This window comes from Equus asinus, chromosome 20 (assembly GCF_041296235.1).
Source record: "Equus asinus isolate D_3611 breed Donkey chromosome 20, EquAss-T2T_v2, whole genome shotgun sequence".
In the NCBI taxonomy this organism is placed as follows: domain Eukaryota; kingdom Metazoa; phylum Chordata; class Mammalia; order Perissodactyla; family Equidae; genus Equus; species Equus asinus.
In genome coordinates, this window is record NC_091809.1 from 83,938,436 (window position 1) to 83,959,538 (window position 21,103).

General features: G+C 38.2%; 1 protein-coding gene across 10 annotated transcripts in view; it reads left to right on the forward strand.

The window, feature by feature from the left end:
* The window catches only part of C2CD3 (C2 domain containing 3 centriole elongation regulator), a 137,123-nt gene that overhangs the window by 44,626 nt on the left and 71,394 nt on the right, over positions 1-21,103 (forward strand). For all 10 annotated transcript variants that reach the window (XR_011495824.1, XR_011495825.1, XM_070490711.1 and 7 more), the window contains 9 exons: positions 2,716-2,834; positions 4,687-4,809; positions 7,375-7,869; positions 10,305-10,456; positions 12,313-12,559; positions 15,419-15,599; positions 17,038-17,221; positions 18,317-18,489; positions 19,616-19,739. Coding sequence is in view for 8 of the 10 variants with exons in the window: in XM_070490711.1 (XP_070346812.1) it covers positions 2,716-2,834; positions 4,687-4,809; positions 7,375-7,869; positions 10,305-10,456; positions 12,313-12,559; positions 15,419-15,599; positions 17,038-17,221; positions 18,317-18,489; positions 19,616-19,739 (1,798 nt within the window). In the remaining 2 variants the exon portion in view is untranslated. The remainder of the gene's footprint in view (positions 1-2,715; positions 2,835-4,686; positions 4,810-7,374; positions 7,870-10,304; positions 10,457-12,312; positions 12,560-15,418; positions 15,600-17,037; positions 17,222-18,316; positions 18,490-19,615; positions 19,740-21,103) is intronic.

Consider the following 21,103-nt stretch of genomic DNA (forward strand, 5'->3'; position numbering starts at 1 on the left):
TAGGCAAATAATGTTGTAAGTTTCTGTTGTATCCTTCCTGATATTTTATGCACATATAAGCAAATATGTATTTTCTTTTTTGCCCTACCCTCATTTTAATCCAAGTATTAATGTACCATATACACTGTTGTACATCTTTCCTTTAACGTTATATCTTAGGAATTTTTCATATCAGGACATAAAGAACTTCGTCAGTCCTTTATGACTGCATAATAGTCCATCAAATGGATAGGCCATAATTTAAACCCTATATTGATCAGTAGTTAAGTCATTTTCAGTATTTTGCTGTTAAAACAGTGCTTCAGTGAATAATTTTGTACATACATCATTTCCCACTTGATGTGAGTATATCCAGCACAAACATTAAAAATAAATAGTTATTTACCCTTAAAAACAGCACCTAAAGTAATTTAATGTACTCTTACTAGAGAACATTGTTTCACTTTCCCCATCACCTGAAGGAAGAATTAGGGGGTTTAAAAGTTTTCATGTTTACTTCCTGGCTGTATGGTTAAATTATCAGTAGCACCAGAAGCTGCTCTGGAAGTTTGTTCAGAGCGTTCAAGAATGTGTAATTGATTCTGTTGGCTGAAGTAAGTATGTTTGAGGAACTTTAATGTGATTAAACCGTTTTTCTCAAAGTCCGTATGCAAAGAAAAACGTTGGATTCTTTTGTCAGGTCTTCCCCTTCTACCAATGTGACATTTGATGAGTTTCTTAAAACTTCTCTAAGTCCCAGTTTCCCCATTGTAAAATTGAGATACAGCAAGGACACGGTTCTGATATGCTCAAGTTTCAGTTAACAAAGTACAAAACAAGGACTGCCTTTATTACTCGGGGATTAATGGACAGTCAAATGGGATAATAAATGTAAAGGCATAAAACTCTGAAATAGTATGTAACTAATAGTAGCTCACATTTATTGGGCACTAAATTATGTGCCAAGAACTCTACTTAGTGTTTTGCATATATTAATCACTTAATCCTTAAATTAAAAAACACCACCTATACAGATGAGGAAAGAGGAGACTGAGGCATAAATCGGTTAAGTAGCTTATCTAAGATAACACAACTGGCTTATGATAGAACTAGAATTTGAACCTAGAACTGTTTTGATTAAGTCCTGTGCTCTTAATCTGTATTGCTTCTCATGCATTATTATTATTGTTTGCAATGGTGGTTGAGTTCTCCTCATGTTTTCTGAGAAAAAGATCGTATGGAAAGTGTGGAATAAGCATCAAGCCAGGAATTGGAAGACAATTGTAGTTCTGATTATACCACACACTAATTGCGTGACCTTAGACAAAATCACTTTTCACTGTGGGCCTCTTTTAACAATAATATGGATTGGACTAGGTATTTTCAGAATCCCTTCTAACTCTTAAAAAAAATCTTCTCTGAAACATTGTTAGCAATTTATTTACATTAATTTCTTCTTCCATTTTTGCCTTTACTCGTGTTGAGTGGGAAAAAAAAAAAGAATGAACTTAAGAAGTAGATTTATGTGAGAAATATGGTAATGTACTTCAAAAATGTTCCTAGGTGGAGAGGAGAAATCTGAGTGGCACGAGATTGACATAGAGTTCTGTTTGTACATAAAGGATTTTATAGTGTCCAAAGTGCTTTTTCATCTGTTACTTCTGTTGATCCTCTCCGCACACCAATGAGGTGTAGGTGTTGTCATATATCCCTTCCCTTGGCAGGATAAGCAGATATACTAGTGGGTGTGGGCGTCCTGGGTCCAGACCTTTTGTTCACAGTTCCCTGTGTAGATCTAGATAGCAAGACCCACATCCTGTCCATGAGTAGGGAGAGAAATAAACACAGTCACGAATTAAGATGGCAAAGATGAATAGATCAGTAGGTCAAAATGGGTAGTTTGAATGAATACCAGAGATGGTGGATTCTCTCTAACCGGGCCTTTTGTGAGCATTCTTCAGATCCGTATTAAGGGTCTAGAAGTAAATCAACTGGAAGATCACTTTACAGGTGATAAATTGTGGCTGAAGTAGTCACTGGTAAGTAACAGAACTTACTCATATCAAAGGATTCTAGTCTCAAATTCCTTCATTTTTTTTTACTTGTTAAAGCTTCATAGCAGTGAGCACAGACTCAAATACTACCATGACTTTATCCCATTTACACTTGTTATTACAGCAGAAACCTCTTCCTTTCTATCCAAGAGAGAGACTTTACCCCGCCTGAGACTGCTAACATCAGCGCCTGGAACCTTGTCTGAGTGTGACAGTAGGAGTCCCCTAGTCTTCAGCCAGAAGATAAACTCATTTTCATTATTATGTTTTTTCATTCAGTTCTTGTCTTCATTTATCCTTCATTGTCCCAGCCTCCTCCTTTTATTACACTACCTACCTACCAACTTGTCTTTTAAAAACAGTAAGTCATATTACCCTACCCCCAGTGATGTGTATGGTATGTCTTTTTACACATCCTGTGCTCATATACTTGACGTTCATTTTCATACGAAAGCACAGCAACATAGCACTCCTTATCTTCCCCATACTATACCCAGGTTTTCTCTTTATCTTTGCTCCTTCAGTCCTACAACCCTAACACTTTTGTGACTTACATTGACTAGATTCCTGAGAGAGATTCTAGTTAGATTTGAAAGGGAGGTGGGTGGTGTCAAGGCATGGATGGATGATGGCTCTAGTTGGGTGGCATAACATGTGCTTATACGTCTGGTTCTCCTTACAGTGGTAAAATTCCAGCAGAGATTTGTGTTTCCAGTACAGTTTGGTGGCCCAATGATAGAACACTGGTGGAATTCCAACCTCGCTTTCCAAATTTACACAAAGAAAACCCCACAGAAAAAGGTAATTCAGGAGAGTTTTGACCCTTGTCTTACCATTTATACCAGGGATTTGGAGCATACTTAAAAAAATTAAAACTAGGAATTTCTCCAGACTTAACAATAATGTTTATGATTATTATTTTTAATCTCTGTTTGCTGTTTGTTATAGACCAGATATTATGCTAAAGGCTCTACACAAACACATTATCAAATTTAATCATTAAAACAACTCTGTGAATTAAGTATATTATCTTCATTTTACAGATGAAAAAACTGAGATTCAGTGAAGTAACTTGTATAAGGTCACCGAAGCCAATAAAAGACAAAGCCAGGACTCCATGCCAAGTCTTTTGACTTTAGATTCTGAGTTCCTAACCTCTCTGCTGTGGTCCCTATTATGGAGAATTGACTGTTTGGACTGATGTAGGCTATTATCCTTAATTTGAGACTGCTTCCTTTTTTCAGGCAGAATACATAAGGTATCCAGCCCATGTCCAAACAAATATAATGTGGGTAGCGGTTTTGATCAGCTTATTCCAAATTTATAGAATTCACTTGCAACTGGTACAACAGAAATGAATAAATTATGTCCTGAGCAGTTTTTACTTCCTTCAGTAAAAGACTAGCTTTTATAATCTTTGACCTCCTCTTTGGTATGGATAGCGTGAGGAATGCATCTTGTTTGTTTTTTCAGAGGATATAAATAATACAAGTTCTTTTTGGAAAATATAGCAAAATTAGGAAGAGGAGGAAAAACACATAATTCAGCAACCTCAAGACATCCTTTATAAACATTTCAGTATATTTACATTGAATCACCTGGTTAATGGCTTTTGTTCTAATAATAAAAGAATTGTACATATTTTTTATGGAAAACTTAAAAAATATTTTTAAAAAGCAAAAATTACCTATAATCCCATCCCCAAGAAGTAACTATTATTAATATTTATATGTATCTCCTTTATCTTTTTCAAATGAATACAATATATTATATACATAAATCTTTGACGGTATTAGGGTAATTTTGTAGGAAATTTTTATCCTGCTTTTTTTTAAACTTAACATTGTCTTGAGGGTTTTTATTCGTTTTTTTCAAAAATATATATTTAATCTTTTATAAATATTTGACGGTTTACTATATATATAATTTAATACTCTATTTTTACCAAACATTTTAACAAATATTGTTCATATTATTTCAAACTTTTAGTAAATATCATTTTAGTGGCTACATATTATTCCATTGTAGGAATGTGCTATAATTAATAATTCCTGATTATTGAACATCTAGTTATTTCTTATTAACTTTTACAATATACATTTTATGTGTTGTTTATTGTTTCTTTTGTGTAAATTTCCAGAAGTGAAATTACTAGGCCAAAGAGTATGAATATTTAAAGCTTTTTATATTCTTTGCCAAATTTCTTGTCCAAAAGTATGTTGCCAGTTTATATTCCCAACTTCAGGCATAGGACAGCCTCTGTTTTGCGATAACCTTGATGTATCATGTATATTGTTTTGTAATTTTCCTAGCTTTAATGGCAAAAATTTGTATCGTCTTAGTTTCATTTTTTATTTTTAAGAGTGAAGTTGAAAATTTTTCGTAAGGAACTAACTTTAAACACAGAAAAAGATAATCTTCCAACTTCTTTGTGACTTATGACACCCTCTGTAATCTTCCAGGGAGAAGATTGGAAGCCAAAATATGGCAGAATATGGGTTTCCACTTAGAGTTGTCTCAGTCAAATAATTCAGCTATTTACTTCATAAAGCATGGGTTCCTTTATAAGCTGTCGTATGTTGTCACTTCAGTTGAAGTCCCCTGTGGCTCCTCTTTAATTTAACCTAAACTTTTTATTTCCTTCTTCTCTCAGCCAGAAGTCATTGGATCTGCATCACTGCCTTTGAGAGCTGTCATTCAGTCTGAGCTGCTTTCTTTCAGTGACCAGCTTCCAGTGCAACAGGAAGGTGGTCAGACTCCACTTGGCCCCCTCAAGGTATGTAGATATACATTTAAGGAGTCAAGTATTTACAGAGCATGTGTTACTGGCTGGCCCTGACAATACAGCAGTGAACAAGAAGATCAGGGTGTCTGCTCTTGCAGCTTATCTTAAAATAGGGCAGCAGAAGTGCTGTGAAGGAAATAAACGGTATGGTATAATAGTGAAGACGTGGGAGGAAGCAGGAGATAGTGGTCAGGGAAGGTCTCTCTAAGGGGGTGACATTTAAGGAGAGATTTGAAGAATGAGAGGAAGAGGCTGCCAGGTAAAAGGCACAGGGAAGATCATTCCAGGGAAAAGGAATAACACATGTAAAGGCCCTGAAGTGGGAATGGGCTTGGTGTTTTCAAGGGACAGAATGTTGCCACAAGATAGTGAGCCAAAAGGGAGAGTGGTAGAAAGTAAGATTGGCTAGGCAGACAGGAGCCGTATCATGTAGGCCAGAATAAAGTGTTTAGATATTACACTAAGAGCCAAGAAAGAACATTGAAGCATGGGAGTGACAGCTGATTTACATTTTAGAAGATTTCTGTGTGAAGAGATTGTAGGGATAAAAGGGAAAATAGGGAGGCTGTTGCATTAATCCAGAAAGGAGATGATTGATGACTTGGACTTGAATAGTGGCAGTGAACAAGGAGAGATGTGACTGAGTTTGTGCCTAGTGGAATGAATTCTGATGTGTAATTCATTGGAGAGAGGGTTCTTTCCTTGTGTTCAGAAGCATCACAATTTCTTAAGTGGCAGAATTTGAATGTGTGGCTTCAGTATAGCTTTGTTGTATTGTCCTGGTGAGCTTTTAAAATCACAGCCATGCTGAAAACATTTCCATGGCTCCTCATCACCCAAAGGATAAAAATACAGGGCTCACTGTGTGACCCCAGCCCACCACCGCAGCCTTCTCCCTTGCAGTTTCCCTATTGGTAGCCTTGTCAAGCTGTATAAAGAATCGCTAAGGTATCATGCTGGTTTATGCCTCCATGCTTTTATTCTTGATTTTCGTGCTGTTTCCTCTTCTTGCAAGCCCTCTCTGCCCTCTTCATCATCTACTTAGTAATAACTACCATTTAGTTTTAAAAAAGACTTGTGCGGGAGTAATAAATAGACTCGATGAGCTAGGAATTATTCTACCCTGGCTCTGTTGAGAAAAGTACTGTTCTAGATAGTTTGCTGTCTGTATTCAATAGAGAAGAAGAACTTTGCTGTGGGTTTTAAATAAAAAGAACAGCAAGTCCCCTTTTTCTCTAATAATTCAGTCTAAAATAGTGACCACTTTGATTCTTCATCATTTATCCTGCATCCTTTTTTACTTTTTAACATTTTTAACATTTTAAAAATAATTTCAAACTTAGAGAAAAATTGAAAAAATACTACAAAGAACTCCCACACCCTTTACCTAAACTCACCAATCATTAACATTTGTCACATTTGTTTTACAGTTGTCTGTCTACCTCTTCTCTGTCTCTTTCTTCTGGCTCCCTCTCCTGCCCGCCCCCACACAGAATTTTTTTCTGAACTAATTGAGAATATGTTACAGACATCATGCCTCTTTCCCCCTAAATTCTTGTGTGTATTTCCTAGGAAGAAAGACATTATCGCACATAAATAACACTTTACAGTTATAAAAATCAATTTAACAGTGACACTACGTTCTAACTATAGTCTATACTCAAATTTCACCAATTGTGACAATACTTCCCTTGGTAGCAGTTTTTTTCCAGTCTAGAATCATCCTGTACATTTTACTGTCATCTCTCTCTAATCTCCTTTAGTCTGAAACAGTTCTACAGCCCTTCTTTGTACTTTGATATTTTTGAAAAGTATGTCTAGTTATTTTGTAGAATATCCTCCACTGGGGTTTACCTGAATCACTTATTACTATGATGATTGAAAGATGATGATTTTCTAACTCCACAATTAACTCCATCATTCCCTGTGCATTTGTTAATTGGTATTCTACTATATGGAAGAGTTGTCCCTTCTCCCATGTTTATTTGTATTGGTACAGGCTCATGGATTCTTACATTATTCACTAGGTTATAATCCATTACTGTTATTCATTTTGATGCTAAAATTGCCCCACATTTGGCCAGTGGGAGCCCCTTCAACTGGATTCTGTGTCCTTTCAATATGTCTCTATCCTTTTCTGAGCACGTCCTTCTTTTCTGGCACAAGGTGATGTTCCAGGCTCATCTTGTGCACACATGTGCTGCATAATGATATTTCAGTCAATGATGGATTGCATATACAACAGTGCTCCCATAAGATTGGTACCATATAGCCTAGGTGTGTAGTAGGCTATACCATCTAGATTAATGATGCATCTCTCAGAACATATCCCCATTGTTAAGCAATGCACAACTGTATTATTAATAAATCATCTGCGTAGCTTTCCTTAATCCTGGTAAAGTAATGTATGTGCAGTCTATTAGCATACTTACTGTTGTGGTATTTGAGATTGAGTTAACTTATTTCCTAACAATCCAGTGCTGCTTCAAACTCCTAAATTCTGATTCTGATTCTAGAAGATATTCCTACTAACTCTCTTCCTTTTGTGTTCTGTAGGTAACTGTGGAGCTTGTTATAGATAACAAGGATTTCACTGGTGTTACTACGAAGTTAAGTAGCAGCACCCAACGTACTCCACTTTGTGCTTTTACAAGTCCAGATAAGACTCTGTCAGAACCTAGCCAACATGTTACCTGTACCAAAAACCCACAGAACCTAAATCAAGTTCATGAAGAAGCCGCAAAGAAAGCACAGAATTTGGTATTCCCCAACCCAAAGTCACCAAGCTCTGTTGTGCCAAATCCTTCAACCTTCATGGCTGTGCCAGCCTCTCATAATTTAGTGAGTCAGACAAATGGGTCCACAAAAGAGAGTGCTTTGCTGTTGCATGTGCTGTTGATGGTGCCAGATGGGAAAGATTTCATTACTGGAGAATCTGAGAAACAACCACCATGCAATGTTTATTTAAATTGCAAACTCTTCAGCACAGAGGAAGTCACCAGATCTGTCATCGCATGGGGCACAACACAACCAGTCTTTAACTTTTCTCAGGTAACTTTGTACATGTCTTAACATTCCATATCCATTAGGGTTGTACAGGCGTGGGAAACAAGAATGTTTCCCAAGTCATAATCCCATTGTAAAAGAATCTATAATGTTCAGACTGGAGGGACCTTTGTAATTTTCTGGTGTACAGATCCAATTCCGGTATTGGATGGGAAGAGGAAAAGACATTGCCAAAATTTTAGAACTTTTTTTCTTTCTTTCTTTCTGTTCTAACTTGGTTGATATGGTTTACTGCTATTTCTTTTGCCTGAATTCTGAGTTCTGTTCCTTTCTGCTTCCTCTGAAACTTTGATCAGTTAAACTTCCCCCTTTCTTTTCTGTTTCTCCAATCTCTCATTTATTTTTTAATTTATTTTTCCTCACTCTCATTTGTTCCTCCACTTATTTCAATACTCACCTGATTTCTCTGTAGAAGTTGATGCTATTGCTTAAATTCTTTCCTTTCTTGATTTTTTAAACTCTGTTCTCTTATTTTCTTCCTGACTCAACAGCTGTTCTTTTTCGGTCGTTGGGCCAGTAGGAAAACTAAGAAAAGAATGGTGACCCCAGCACTTCTCCCTTTCTCTTAGCTTTAATTATCAGTGCTCCTTCTCAGTACTCTATAGTTTTGGCACTCTTCCAAACCAACCCTCTTTTCCCGGTAGCCACCACATCTATCCTCATAACTTCAGCTACTGTTTGTATGAAGATAGCTTCCAAACCCACACTTCTATGTAGGCCAGACATTTCCCTCTAGTTTCAGATCTCTACATCTAACTACCTGCTGGTCTTCACCACCTGGATGTCTCAAAAGCACTTTCCACTTGGCACCTAACACATCACCTGGCATATTGTTAGGTATTCAATAAAGATGTGTGAATGAAAGGACTTCAAATGTGTCCAAATCTGAATTTATTATTCCTTCCAAACCTGTTTCCCCCTCCTCATTTCTGCCCTAATTCATATTATAGTTTACTCAGAAACCCAAGCATAACCTAAAAGTTGTCCTTGACTCTTTCTTACATAATTATTCACCAAGTTCAATAAATGCCATAAACTTAATTGTCTCTGGAATAAATCCTCTTACCGCTACTCCATTGCCAGTGCTTTCATTCAGGCCCTCACTCTCATTCCAAATAGCCTTCGGACTGACCTACCTGCTTCTGGCCTCTCCCTTCATTCCTTCCTCTGTGTTCCAACAGGGATGATCTTTCTAAAACGCCAGCTTAAATATTTTACTCCCCTGCTTAAAACCTTTCAGTGATTTCCCATAGCCTTTAGGACAAAGTCTAAATCCTTAGTTTGGACTACAAGACCCTTTAGTAACTGTCCATACTTCTCCAGTCTCGACTCCTGCCACTCTTCCCTTCACACTAGATAGTCCAGCTGTAGTCGGCTACTTGCAGCTTCCTGAATATTCCCTTTTCCTACCTCTGTGTCTTTACATGTGCTATTCTTTCTGCCTTGAATTTCCTCTTAGCCTTCATGACTCCTATCAGGCAGAGCTTAAGATTTAGGGTTACTTTCTCCTGGAAGCTTTCTCTGAATCTCCCTATTTGTAGGTCAGGTTGCTGTGTTTTACTTTTTTTTTGGTTTCAGGGAACAGAAGTGTGCTCAAGGTGCTTTATGCAATTGGAGTTTCTTAGATGAATACAAAAGTAGCTGTGCTCCGGTTCTCTGCGCTTCTGGTGTCTTCCTCTTGTCATGCCTGCATCATTTCTGGTTTCACCCTTTTTGCCTCTCGTTTTTTCTATTGGGGCATATCTCTCCTCTCCTGTTGTATTACAGCCAAAGTTCCTTCAAGTTGGTGGGCCTCGACTCTGCCATTAATTTAACTGACTCTGGTTTTCTTTGTGAGTTCTCTTTTCTCTTTCAACTACCAGCTGGCTGACCAATTCTAGACTAATTTTACACTGAAAATCCAGATAAACAATTGGCCTTACTATTTATCAAGACACGTGTTGGGCAGTGATTTTTGCATTAGGCCATATTACCCAACCAGTGGATTGGCTGCCCTGTGATTAGGTGCTCAATCCTTGTTTATTCAGTAGCCATCTTTGTTTCAAAAACATCTATTTCTCAGCAGGGGTTTACAAATGGGTCAGTTTGCCTTAGAAAGGGTTAGATGAGCTTGGCAGGTACCATATTTGACATGTCTTACAACCTTCTCTGTGTCCTCAAAGCCCCGTCTTATATAAGCTTTGTCATCAGAGAACTCATACCATTTTGTCTTTGGCCTTTGTATGTTGGTCTCTAACACCAGACTGTGGCTTCAGACTGAGGATACAGAGTGGGTTTTATTTTAATGCCTTCAGCTCCTAGCCCTGTGTGTGGCACACAGTAAGTGGGCTTTCAGGAAACAGTTGTTGAATAAAAGTGTAAATTAATTTATCTCAGGTGTGGGTTTTTGTTTTCTTTTGTTTGGTTGTTCCTCTCCCCAGGTGATTCCTGTCTCTCTGTCTTCCAAATACCTGGAAAGGCTTAAGAACAACGTGATGGTAATTGAAACTTGGAACAAGGTGCGGAGCCCAGGACAGGACAAGCTGCTCGGGCTGGTGAAACTCCCCCTCCATCAGTTTTACATGTCATTCAAGTAAATAGGATCTTTTGGAGTATTCTTTATTTTATATCTTTAACTTTGTATGGACTGAAAAGGAATTCTTTTGGTTTGCAAACATGACTAGCCCCAAACTTTCTTGGAGGACTTTTCTCAATTTCACCACAGTGGCTCCTCTTCCTCTTATGTTAAAGCGATCTTACAGACACTGGTTACCATGGTTCAGGCCTTATGCTAAGAACCTTACATATATCAAGTCATTTAATCCTCACAACAGTCCTCTGAGGCAGGTAACTTTTACTTCCCTGTTTCACAGATGAGCCAACAGAGGCACAGAGAAGTTAAATAACTTGTCATATCTATCGTAACTAGTAGAATCAGAGTTAGAACCCAGGGAGCCTGGCTCTAGGGTCCACTCTCCTCATCAAGAAGCTCTACTGCCAAAGGTTGTCACCTCATAAAACTAATGGTTTACCTCTTTGTCCCAAAGCATTAGTGTTGTTCACATCAACTATTTGCAAGATTTCTGTACTGAGTGTTATCTTTTAGGCCTTCAGATTTGATTCCTGTACCTCCCTTATCACTACCCAACACCTAGATGGGGTATTGATTTACCTGAAGGTTAGTTCTACCCTCAGGACAGACTGTTCATTTTTCATTTTGATTCAAGGTGCTGATTTTTAATTATTTTAGCCCTGACTTCTTTCCTAACAGCCTTCTCATGGTTCTGTGTTTTAAATGCTATGTTTTACATTTTGCAAAGAGCACTTTTGTGGGCGCTATCTAATGTGAGCCTTTCTATAACCCCAAGAGGTATTATCATTATCCCCATTTTACAAATGACGAAACTTGTCCTTTGACTTGGAGAGGTCACCTCTCTGGTTTTCTTTTTGTCGTCTGTAAAATGAGGGTGCTAATAAATCCCTATCTCCGCCTTGAAGCAGTTGTGAGGATCCAGTGAGAAAATAAATGGGTAAGCTTTCTGTGAACAGTTAAATACTTATGATGGCAACCTTGGAAAGCAGCGTCAGGCTAAGGGGTACTGCTGGAATCATGGATGTCGCCATCAACATAGGCTTTTGGCTTTTTCCCCTTTTTTTAGTAATAATATTAGTCTGGTCTGGTAGTTCCCCCCCTTCTCATTTCATTAAATCACATTCTTTGCTGAGAGAGCATAAAACAATAGTAGCTACCAGTTACTGAGCACTTAACGGTATTTTATATTTATCATCTCACTTTAGTCCTAACAAGAGCCCTTTGATGGAAGTTTTATTAGTTCCATTTTACAGATAAGGAAACAGACTTAGAAAGGCTAAATTGATTATTTAGAGTCATACAGCAAGTAAATGGCTGAGCTAATTATTCAGCATGTGTGATGAAGAGCATTTGGACTTTTTCTCATCTGTTAATAGTGGATAATATCAATCTTTGCAGTGTTAGAAAGATTATAGAAACTCTGTAAAGTGCTTATTACATAGTAAGCGCTCAATCGATGGCAGATATTATTAATGATATGATCCAAATCTTATCTGCCAGATTCCAAAGGCCATACTTTTTTCTAGTTGACACACTGTCTACCTGTAAAATAATGCAATTCAGCAAGCCTCTACTGAGATAGTGCTAAATCCCAGACACTGCGCTTGGGGCCATGATGGTACAGATAATCAGACACATTCTCTGCCCTCAGATTGCTATGTTTGGCACTTATCTGCCTGGTAATGTTAATTCAATGGATTATGGATAGAATCATATGTTTTTTCAAACCACCATTACTTTTCTAGTTATTGATGCATTTTTAACAAACTAAGAAAATGAGCCAAGTAAGAAATGAAGCAACTGTATGACACAATTGATGATTGTTATTTGCTCATCCACAATTTCTCTCCCTTTAGAGATCCCAAGATTTCTCACCTGCTGCTTGATGCTCAGTACCCAGTTGTTGCTGTTGACAGCTACATGCCTGTGATTGATGTGTTCTCAGGCCACCAAAATGGAAGTCTTCGGGTCTTTTTAGCAATGGGTTCTTCAGATCAAATAATAGCACTACAAAGATTAAAGAATGAAGAAGGAACGCTTCCTCCCTTCAGCCCTAGGCCACCCCATTTCCTGGACCAGCCATCTACAGCATCTGTTGCTCTGGTAATGACTAAACACTTGATTGTTTACAAAAACTGTAATCTCATTTTAAGTTGTACATTGTGATATTTTGATATATGTATATGTTGTAAAATGATTACCACAATCAAGCTAATTAACATATCACTTCACCTAGTTACCCTTTTTTTTATGGTGAGAACACTTAATATCTACTCTCTTAGCAAATTTCAAGTATCATAATCTCATTTCATCTTGCATCTTTTAGTGAAACCATTGCCCCACATCTTTATTTTAGTAGTGAAAGGATCAAAGAAAGAACTTAATTGCACTCCAGTGCTTGCTATAGATCAAAGGAATCATTGGTATTTTTCTTTTATGGTTTAAACGGATATCTGTGTCCTCTGAGCTCTTTGGATTTATATAGAAAATCTAATTGGACAACCAGATCTTAACTCTCTAATTTACTATCTTACTTACCTTTAAAAAAATTGGAGTGAGGGACCGGCCCGGTGGCGCAGCAGTTAAGTTCACACTTTCTGCTTCGGCAGCCCAGGGTTCACCAGTTCAGATCCCGGGTGCGGACATGGCACCGCTTGGCAAGCCATGCTGCGGTAGGCATCCCACATATAAAGTAGAGGAAGATGGGCATGGATGTTAGCTCAGGGCCAGTCTTCCTCAGCAAAAAGAGGAGGATTGGCAGCAGATGTTAGCTTAGGGCTCATCTTCCTCAAAAAATAAAATAAAAATAAAAAAAATAAATAAAAATTAACAAATTGGAGTGAACCTAAAACTGCTTTAAAAAAAGTTTTAATTAAAAAAAAAGATAATCTGGGGGAAGAAAATTGAGGGTACACGGTGGAGAGTGATCCCAAATGTAAGCGAGCAAAACTTTTCTTTTTTTTCAGGAAATTAGCCCTGAGCTAACATCGTGCCCATCTTCCTCTAGCCAGCAAAATCTTATTGTGTGTCTTGACCAAATCCATGTTGGAAAGTTATAGTACAGTTCCTTGCTTTTTTACTAATAACTTAAAAGTAATTTGGTTTGTATGGTGCTATACGATTGAGAACGCACATTAACATACTTTATCATGTTTATTCCCCTAACTACATGAGGTGGATCATTGTCATTCTCTTTTATAAGTGATGAAACAGAGAATCAGAGAGGTTATGTTATTTTTCCAGGGTCACATAGCTAAGAATGGAAGAATTGGGGTTCAGACACAGGTCTTTTGACTCTAAGTCCACTATATCATTGCACTATATCATGTCCTGCTGTATCTTAACATTTGGTGTCTTTACCAGTATTGCCAAATCTCCGTCTCTACACCATTTAAGTATATTATGTTTTTGGGGGGGTGGGAAGGGTTTGTTTTTTTGTTTTTAAAGATTTTTTTTCCTTTTTCTCCCCAAAGCCCCCCAGTACATAGTTGTATATTCTTAGTTGTGGGTCCTTCTAGTTGTGGCATATGGGATGCCGCCTCAGCATGGCCTGATGAGTGGTGCCCTGTCTGTGTCCAGGATTCGAACTGGCGAAACCCCTGGGCCTCCGGAGCGGACCACACAAACTTAACCACTCAGCCACAGGGCCGGCTCCTACGTTATGTTTTTTAATCTGAGTCTGAATGACAAATTTAATGTCTCTAGCAAAGAAATAACTATTAGGAAAATAACTGTTAGTAGGTTATTGTTTATTAGTTATGAAGTCACTTTACTGTTTCTATAGTATATTAGTATCTATCAATAGATAATAGTGATTTTTTAAATTTAAAAATGACATAAAATTAAAATAAAAAATCATCTATAATATTCCCAAGTCTTATTTAGGTGTCATGGGGCTCTCATATTGCAGTGTAGACTCAGATTTTGTGGAAATTCCATACTAAAAGTTAGAAAATATTACTCACTGTGAGCACGAAAGAAGTCCTTGAAAGGTATGATATCTACAAATACAATTATTTTTCCTCCTACATTCATTTCCCTCATCCAGCTCAGCATCTGCAGAACTGAATTCTTAAATTACAGTACTATATAGCCAAATTAAACAGCTGCTGTAATTCTGAGACTTTTCCCCCCCCATATTTTTCTTCTCTGGGGAGTCAAATTGCAAATTAGAATGTTAAATCATGTCAACATATAAATCATAAAATCTGATCCTTATCTGAATCTTGAATTTCCCCTTTGAATAGTCCCAGTAATCAGTCATCTGGTGTCTGCTGAGACTGTATAGAATAGAGGTAAAGAACATTGGCTCTGGAGAAAGGTCAGACTACCTGAGTTCAAGCCCTGGTTCCAGTGTTATCATATATGCATATTAACTTAGCTAATATAGGTGAAGGGCTTAGTACAGTGCCTAGCTCATAATCAATAATAAATACATTATTAATTGTTATTAGTAGAAGTACCTTTGGTAACAGTGTATCCACTACCTCCTCAAGTAGTCCTTACCATTATTGAACAGTCTCAGTGTTATTTCTAATCTCATTAAAAATAGTAAGTAAATTAATACCTATTTGCTTCAGATATATATTCTTTATCCTATTAAGGAACTAGCCTTCTTTTCTTAGTGTACTAAGAATCAGGAACAGATGTTAAATTTTATTAGATGCCTTTTTAGCCTCATTGATATAGTCATGTTTTTTCCTTCATTCCATTAATGCACTGGATTACGTTTTTGGATTTCCTAATATTGACCCAGTCTCACAGTCTGGAGTAAATCCGGCTTGATCTGATTATAGTGAGCAATTGTGAGATTTATACACAATGAAAGTTAAGTATCTGTTTTAGTATCAGCTAATTAACTGAGCTTATTTCCTCATCTATACTCAGACTTCATAGAAAAGCAGGAATATTCTAAGCAAATTACCTTTTAAAGCTCACCAGTGTCTCTGTTTCGTTTAATAGGCAGAGGACCAAGGAAATGGTTTGATGGAGCACCACTTCGATCTCCACGTAGACAAGGTTAAAGGGCTCGCCCCTCTTCAGGCAACAGTCTGGGGAGAGGCGGATTGTTATGTCCAATACTACTTTCCAGTTCAAGACTCGCAATCCAGTGTGCTAAAAGGACCCGAGTTCCCTGAAAATGGTAGGTTTGGGAGAATTAGGTCTTCTCATTATTGTATGGTTCTTTTATTGGATATACTTAGGATTTTTTTTTCCTGAGCGAATTTTACATTGCTCAGTGTTTCTAGTCTTAACTGCATAGTATAAGAGATAGGCTAAGTTTTTATTTTTTTTTCTTAAATTGTTTTTTATAAATTTTATTTTGATTTGATTTCAAATTTATGGAAAAGTTGCAAAAATAGTGCAAAGAATTCTGTATACCCTTTACCTAGCTCCATCAATTATTTACATTTTGTCCCATGTTATGTCATTTACATACCTACTCACTCTTATTATATATAAACATATAGTTAATTCTCATTGTCCATGGTAGTTAAATTCTATAAAGTTATCAAGAACACTAAATTGGAGAATACTGAACCATTGCTCCTGGGGGAAATAGGTACATATACATATCTCACATAGATCATAATCTTAAATCCTAAAAACAGCTTATGCTGGTAGATTCTATTTTATTTTACAAAAGAGAAAAAGAGGTTCAGAAGTGTTAAGTGACTGAGGCCACCCCCAACAAGTGCCAAGGTTGGCATTCAAACCCCATCCAACTGGCCTCAGAGCCAGAGCTTCTTGCACTGCACTGCACTGCCCTGCGCTGCACTGCCCCCTCCCATCTCCATCTTCTGGTCGTCCCTGAGAGCTAAAGCAAGAAGGCAGAGTGTTGCCTCTTTTGATCTCAGCTGGGGATGAGTAAGTTGAGTGACTCAAATTTTTTGCCATTCTCAGCATGTCAGCAAGTAACCACAAAAGTTCTGCCGGTATTGGTTTTGGGGTTCAGATAAGGGACTTATACCCACAATATGTAAAGAACTCTTACATATCAATAATAAAAAGACTACTCAATTAAAAAATAGGCAAAGGATCTGAATAGGCATTTCTCCAAAGATATACAAATGGTCAATAAGCACATGAAAAAATACTCAGCATCACTAGTCATTTGGGGAATGAAAATCAAAACCACCATGAGATACTATTTCATGGTCACTAAGATGGCTGTAATTAAGAAAACAGAAAAAAACAAATGTTGGCAAGGATGTGGAGAAATTGGAATCCTCGTACATTGTCCACCAACAAAGGGATCCCTTTGTTCTGCATTATCATGGGACCTTAGGGGACCATAGCTACTAGTGATATGGGCATTGGTAAGAGTAATAAAGTCCAAAGATACAGATTCTGCTTCCAGGTCTGTGACCTACTAGCGCTAAGACCTTTGAGTTCTCCATGTAACCTCAAGGTGTCCATATCCCATCTGTGAAGTAGGAGTAATAACACCTGCTTTGTTTTCTTTATAAGAGTCTTGGAGGATAAAACTGAATAATACTGGATATTAACATACTGTCTTACTACATACAAAACACTAAATGATGTGTTGGATGATTCTGTATTCCTTTTCTTTTCCAAAGGAATCACTCTGAAGCCTTTCAGATCTGCAACCACACTCTGTATTCCAGATCCCATCTTTAATAGTGAGCACCATCATTCTCTCCTGTTGCCAACTGAAGTTCCACTGCAAAGGCTCCTACTCAGTGCCTTCTCTGCACAGGGGCTTGTGCCTGGAGGTGGAGTCCAATTTGAAATCTGGTGCAGGTACAGTGTGGAGAACCCAATCCTGTGCCTAGGAGGGAAGTGCACCATCATAGAGCCTCCTTCCCTTAACCAGCGTAGACTGAAGTGTAAGGAAGCTAAGCAGTCCCTTCTGCCTTGTTTTATATTATTTGGGTTTGATAGTGACTGTTCTCCAGAATTTACTGAAATCTGTTACTTTATTAGGCTCTTGGGAGCTATTCTGTCTTATGCTTCTAACCACTACTTACATTTGTAAGTGAAGTTATATCCATTTTATGCCCCAGTCACCTTTATTCTGCTGCTCTTACTGCCTTATTTAGTTCAGGCCCTCATCATATCATGCCTCAGTTACTGTGATAGCCTCCTAACTGGCCTCTCTACTTTTAGATTCATTTCTCATAATCTGTTCTTCCCACCACCAGAAAAGTAGACTTCATAAAATACAAATCCACTCATGTCACAGACTTTGGCAGATTTCCAGGAAAGATAGCATGAATACAGATGATCAGCCTCCTCCTTTGCATCCCCACCCCCAAGGACCAAATAAAATGACTAAATGAATATAAATATAAAAGGAGAGGAAACAGCATCAGGAACAGAACTAGGGAAGAGTACCATCTACTTGCCAGACACTTCCTAAATACAGTCAGGTGGAAATTAGGTTTTATTTACAACTTCGTGATCTAAGAATGGGATGTTTTGATAGGGGAAGGAAATAAAGTAGGTACTAAGAGATCCTCATTACCCCTTCAAATTTGAGGGGTATGGGCCTGAAGCTGTAGAAGATTGGGACTGCTCCACTTAGAACCACTTGTGCTGCTGCAGGAGGGCAGCTTTCAGGAGGAGCTACTCCCAAATGGCCAGGCCAGATGCAGATACCTCAAACAAAGCCTGTGGGAAGCTGGCCATTGTCCTGAACACAGCATAATTTATAGACTTCCTCCTCCACATAATGGACAGTAGATCCAGCCAGACACAACCACAGCTATATACTACAAATACAGAGCAATAAGGCTCCAAAGATAACTTGATACTGAAAGCTGGTCCCTGGGGCAGACTGAATTATTGATCCATCTCATTCTTCCAACTGACAGTTTGTGCTTTTGTGGCTTACAGATACTATTATCCTAATGTGAGAGACCAGATGGTCGCCAAAGGAACCTTACCATTATCAAGGATCTGTGCCATGGTAACCATGCAACACCGTGAGGCTGTGGGAATACAGACCTTTAATCTCCCTTTAACCCCCAGACTTGAGAACAGGAAAGAACTGAGGAACCAGTCATCAGGTAATTGAAGACTAGTTTGTCTTTCCTTTTCAGTCAGTATACATAAATATTCATTTTCTCTCTGAATTAGTAATTCTTCACATTTTGTGGTACTTAACCCTTTTAAAAATCTGAAAACTATGAGACACCTCTTAGAAAAATGGGTGTGGAAAATGCACTGCAGATTTCACATAGAATTTTAGAAAATTCATAGTTCCATAGCATGTCTTATATAAATGTTGCTTGTGTCATTTCAGCTTTAACTTCAGCAAGTATTTAATAAACCCTCAGAGCATAAATCCTAAATATTGTATAGGTGTACTCAGAGAATTATTATTCCATGGCAACATAAGCAGATGTGGGATTGGTGGAATATAGTTTAGCATGAGCTGGGAATTCACTGTAATGGAGGAGGTTAGGATTTAAAGTTGGAGGGGATTGATTAGAATTTGGAGTTTTGAATTATATCCTGTGGTTCCAGCAGCATGACCTACCCTCCAAGAACATCATAAGATAACTAGGATTAGCCTCCTAAATCAAGTTACTGTGACTGCTTGCTGGAGAGTATCTGCTGAAACAAAAGATTTTGTCTTGCCATGATGAAGATTAAGTTGTTCCTCCTTGCCCTCCTTGATCAGCTTGTTCTGTTTTCCCTTAAAGCTTCCCCTGAAATGTGATAGTGGGATGGTTAGAATTTTTATGAAAAAATGACATGAGAAGGATGTTTCAGGTGGTGGTGGTAAGAGGGTGATAGAAGTATAAAAGCGTGAAACCTTTAAAGTTTACAAAGAAGAAAGGCTAGAATCCATCTCAATTCTATAAAAATAACTGAGAGTTTAGAAAATATGGGATTAAAGTTCCACCTCCAATAACTGTGTGATCTTGGCAAGCAATTGAATCTCTGAGTCATTATTACTTAGATGTAAAGTGAAAATAGTAACTTCTGTTCTGCCTTTATTAATCCTAAAGTACAATAACATAATGTGATTTTGATCATGGACAGGTTCTCTAATGCTAAGGCCCCTTATTTTTCATTAGGATTGTAGTGTTTATCTTCTTCCTTCCTGACCAGGACTTGGGGTTTGGTAGGACAGAGATTCTTCCAACCAACCTTTTTATCTTTTTTCCTTTTGTCCTCATTCTTCAGGTTTATTGGATGTGGGCCTTAGGTACAGGCGTACTCCAAGGACAGCAGAGGGAGTTCTTGCTGCCCGAGCTGTCTCTATCTCAGTCCAGATTATCAGAGCCTGTGGTCTACAAGCAGCAGCCAAGTAAGTCCACCTTAGAAAAGCAACTCTCAAGTTTTTTCCACTGTAGTCCCTATGATAGATGATGCTCAGATACACAAAACTTTCTTGTGTACAATTTCCAGTTCATTAACCACAACTCTACTTTTTTCTTTTTCTCTTAAGAAAGCATATAAGAATATAAGTGAATAAATCACATGCAAACTTTGCTATTTTAATGTTATTAGGAACTTAGTTCCTTGACCTTGTCCAACAATTTTATCTTCTACCCTACTTAACCACCTATTCCCAAAGTCATACCCTACACCCTCAAACCACGCCAGGACCAATTATTAGAACTCCTCTAAAATCTCGCGTTCAGTCTCTCAGTACCACTTCCTATTTTTTTTAGCTTGTTCTCTTTCAGTCTGTTCTGAATACAGAAACCAGTGATCCTATGAAAACTCAAGTCAGATCTTGACACACTTCCACTTAAAACTCACCAATAACTATCCATCTCATTTAAAGTAAAAGCTAGGGCGGAGCAAAATGGCAGGGTGAGCTGACCCAGGATTCTCTCCCCTCCAAAATACAGCAAAGGATTGGAAAAACTGAATTTCAGAGAATAAATCTAATGCCAACACATTAGAGACCTACAATACCAAGAAGGCAGAGAACATAAACCTTGCTAACGGCCTCAGAGGCGCTGGAATGGGTAGGAGAGAACATCGCCCCCCTCCCCTAGAGTCTGTGATCCCTGCTGCCCCTGTCTGGGAAGGATCGGGGGAGGGGCTGCACAACCGGGGGAATCATCCAGGACTCCCGCTGCTGGTTCAGTGGAGACCCTCTGACGGGGGAAAGCTTCCATGCACAGGGACCCCGTAAACCCAGGGCCTCTGGAGACCAGAGAACGGAACTGATCTGAATCTAGATCCGCACGTGAGAATAGCAGCCCCTCCCTCATGGAAAAGTGCACTGGGCCCCCGCCATCTTGCCCGAAGTTGGAGAGCTCAGAACGTGGGGCACTCAACCCCATCTAGTGGCAACAGGCTGTAACTGCAACCGAATTCTACCACCATGCAAAAAAACCGCTCCTCTACCATCCAGCAATTTATAAAAGCCCCAGACCAGAAGGAAAACAATAAAAACATAGAATTAAATCCTGAGGACTTGGAATTAGGTAAACTAAGTGATAATGAGTTCAGAGCAGCTATAATCAAAAAACTCAATGAGGTAGAGAGAAAGATAGAGAAACAAGCCAATGAGTTCTGGAGTTACTTCACAAAAGAGATTGAAATTATAAAGAAGAATCAAACAGAATTACTAGAGATGAAAAACACAATGGACCAGATAAAACAGAATACGGATTCCCTGAATGCCTGTGTAGACACCATAGAAGAGCAAATTAA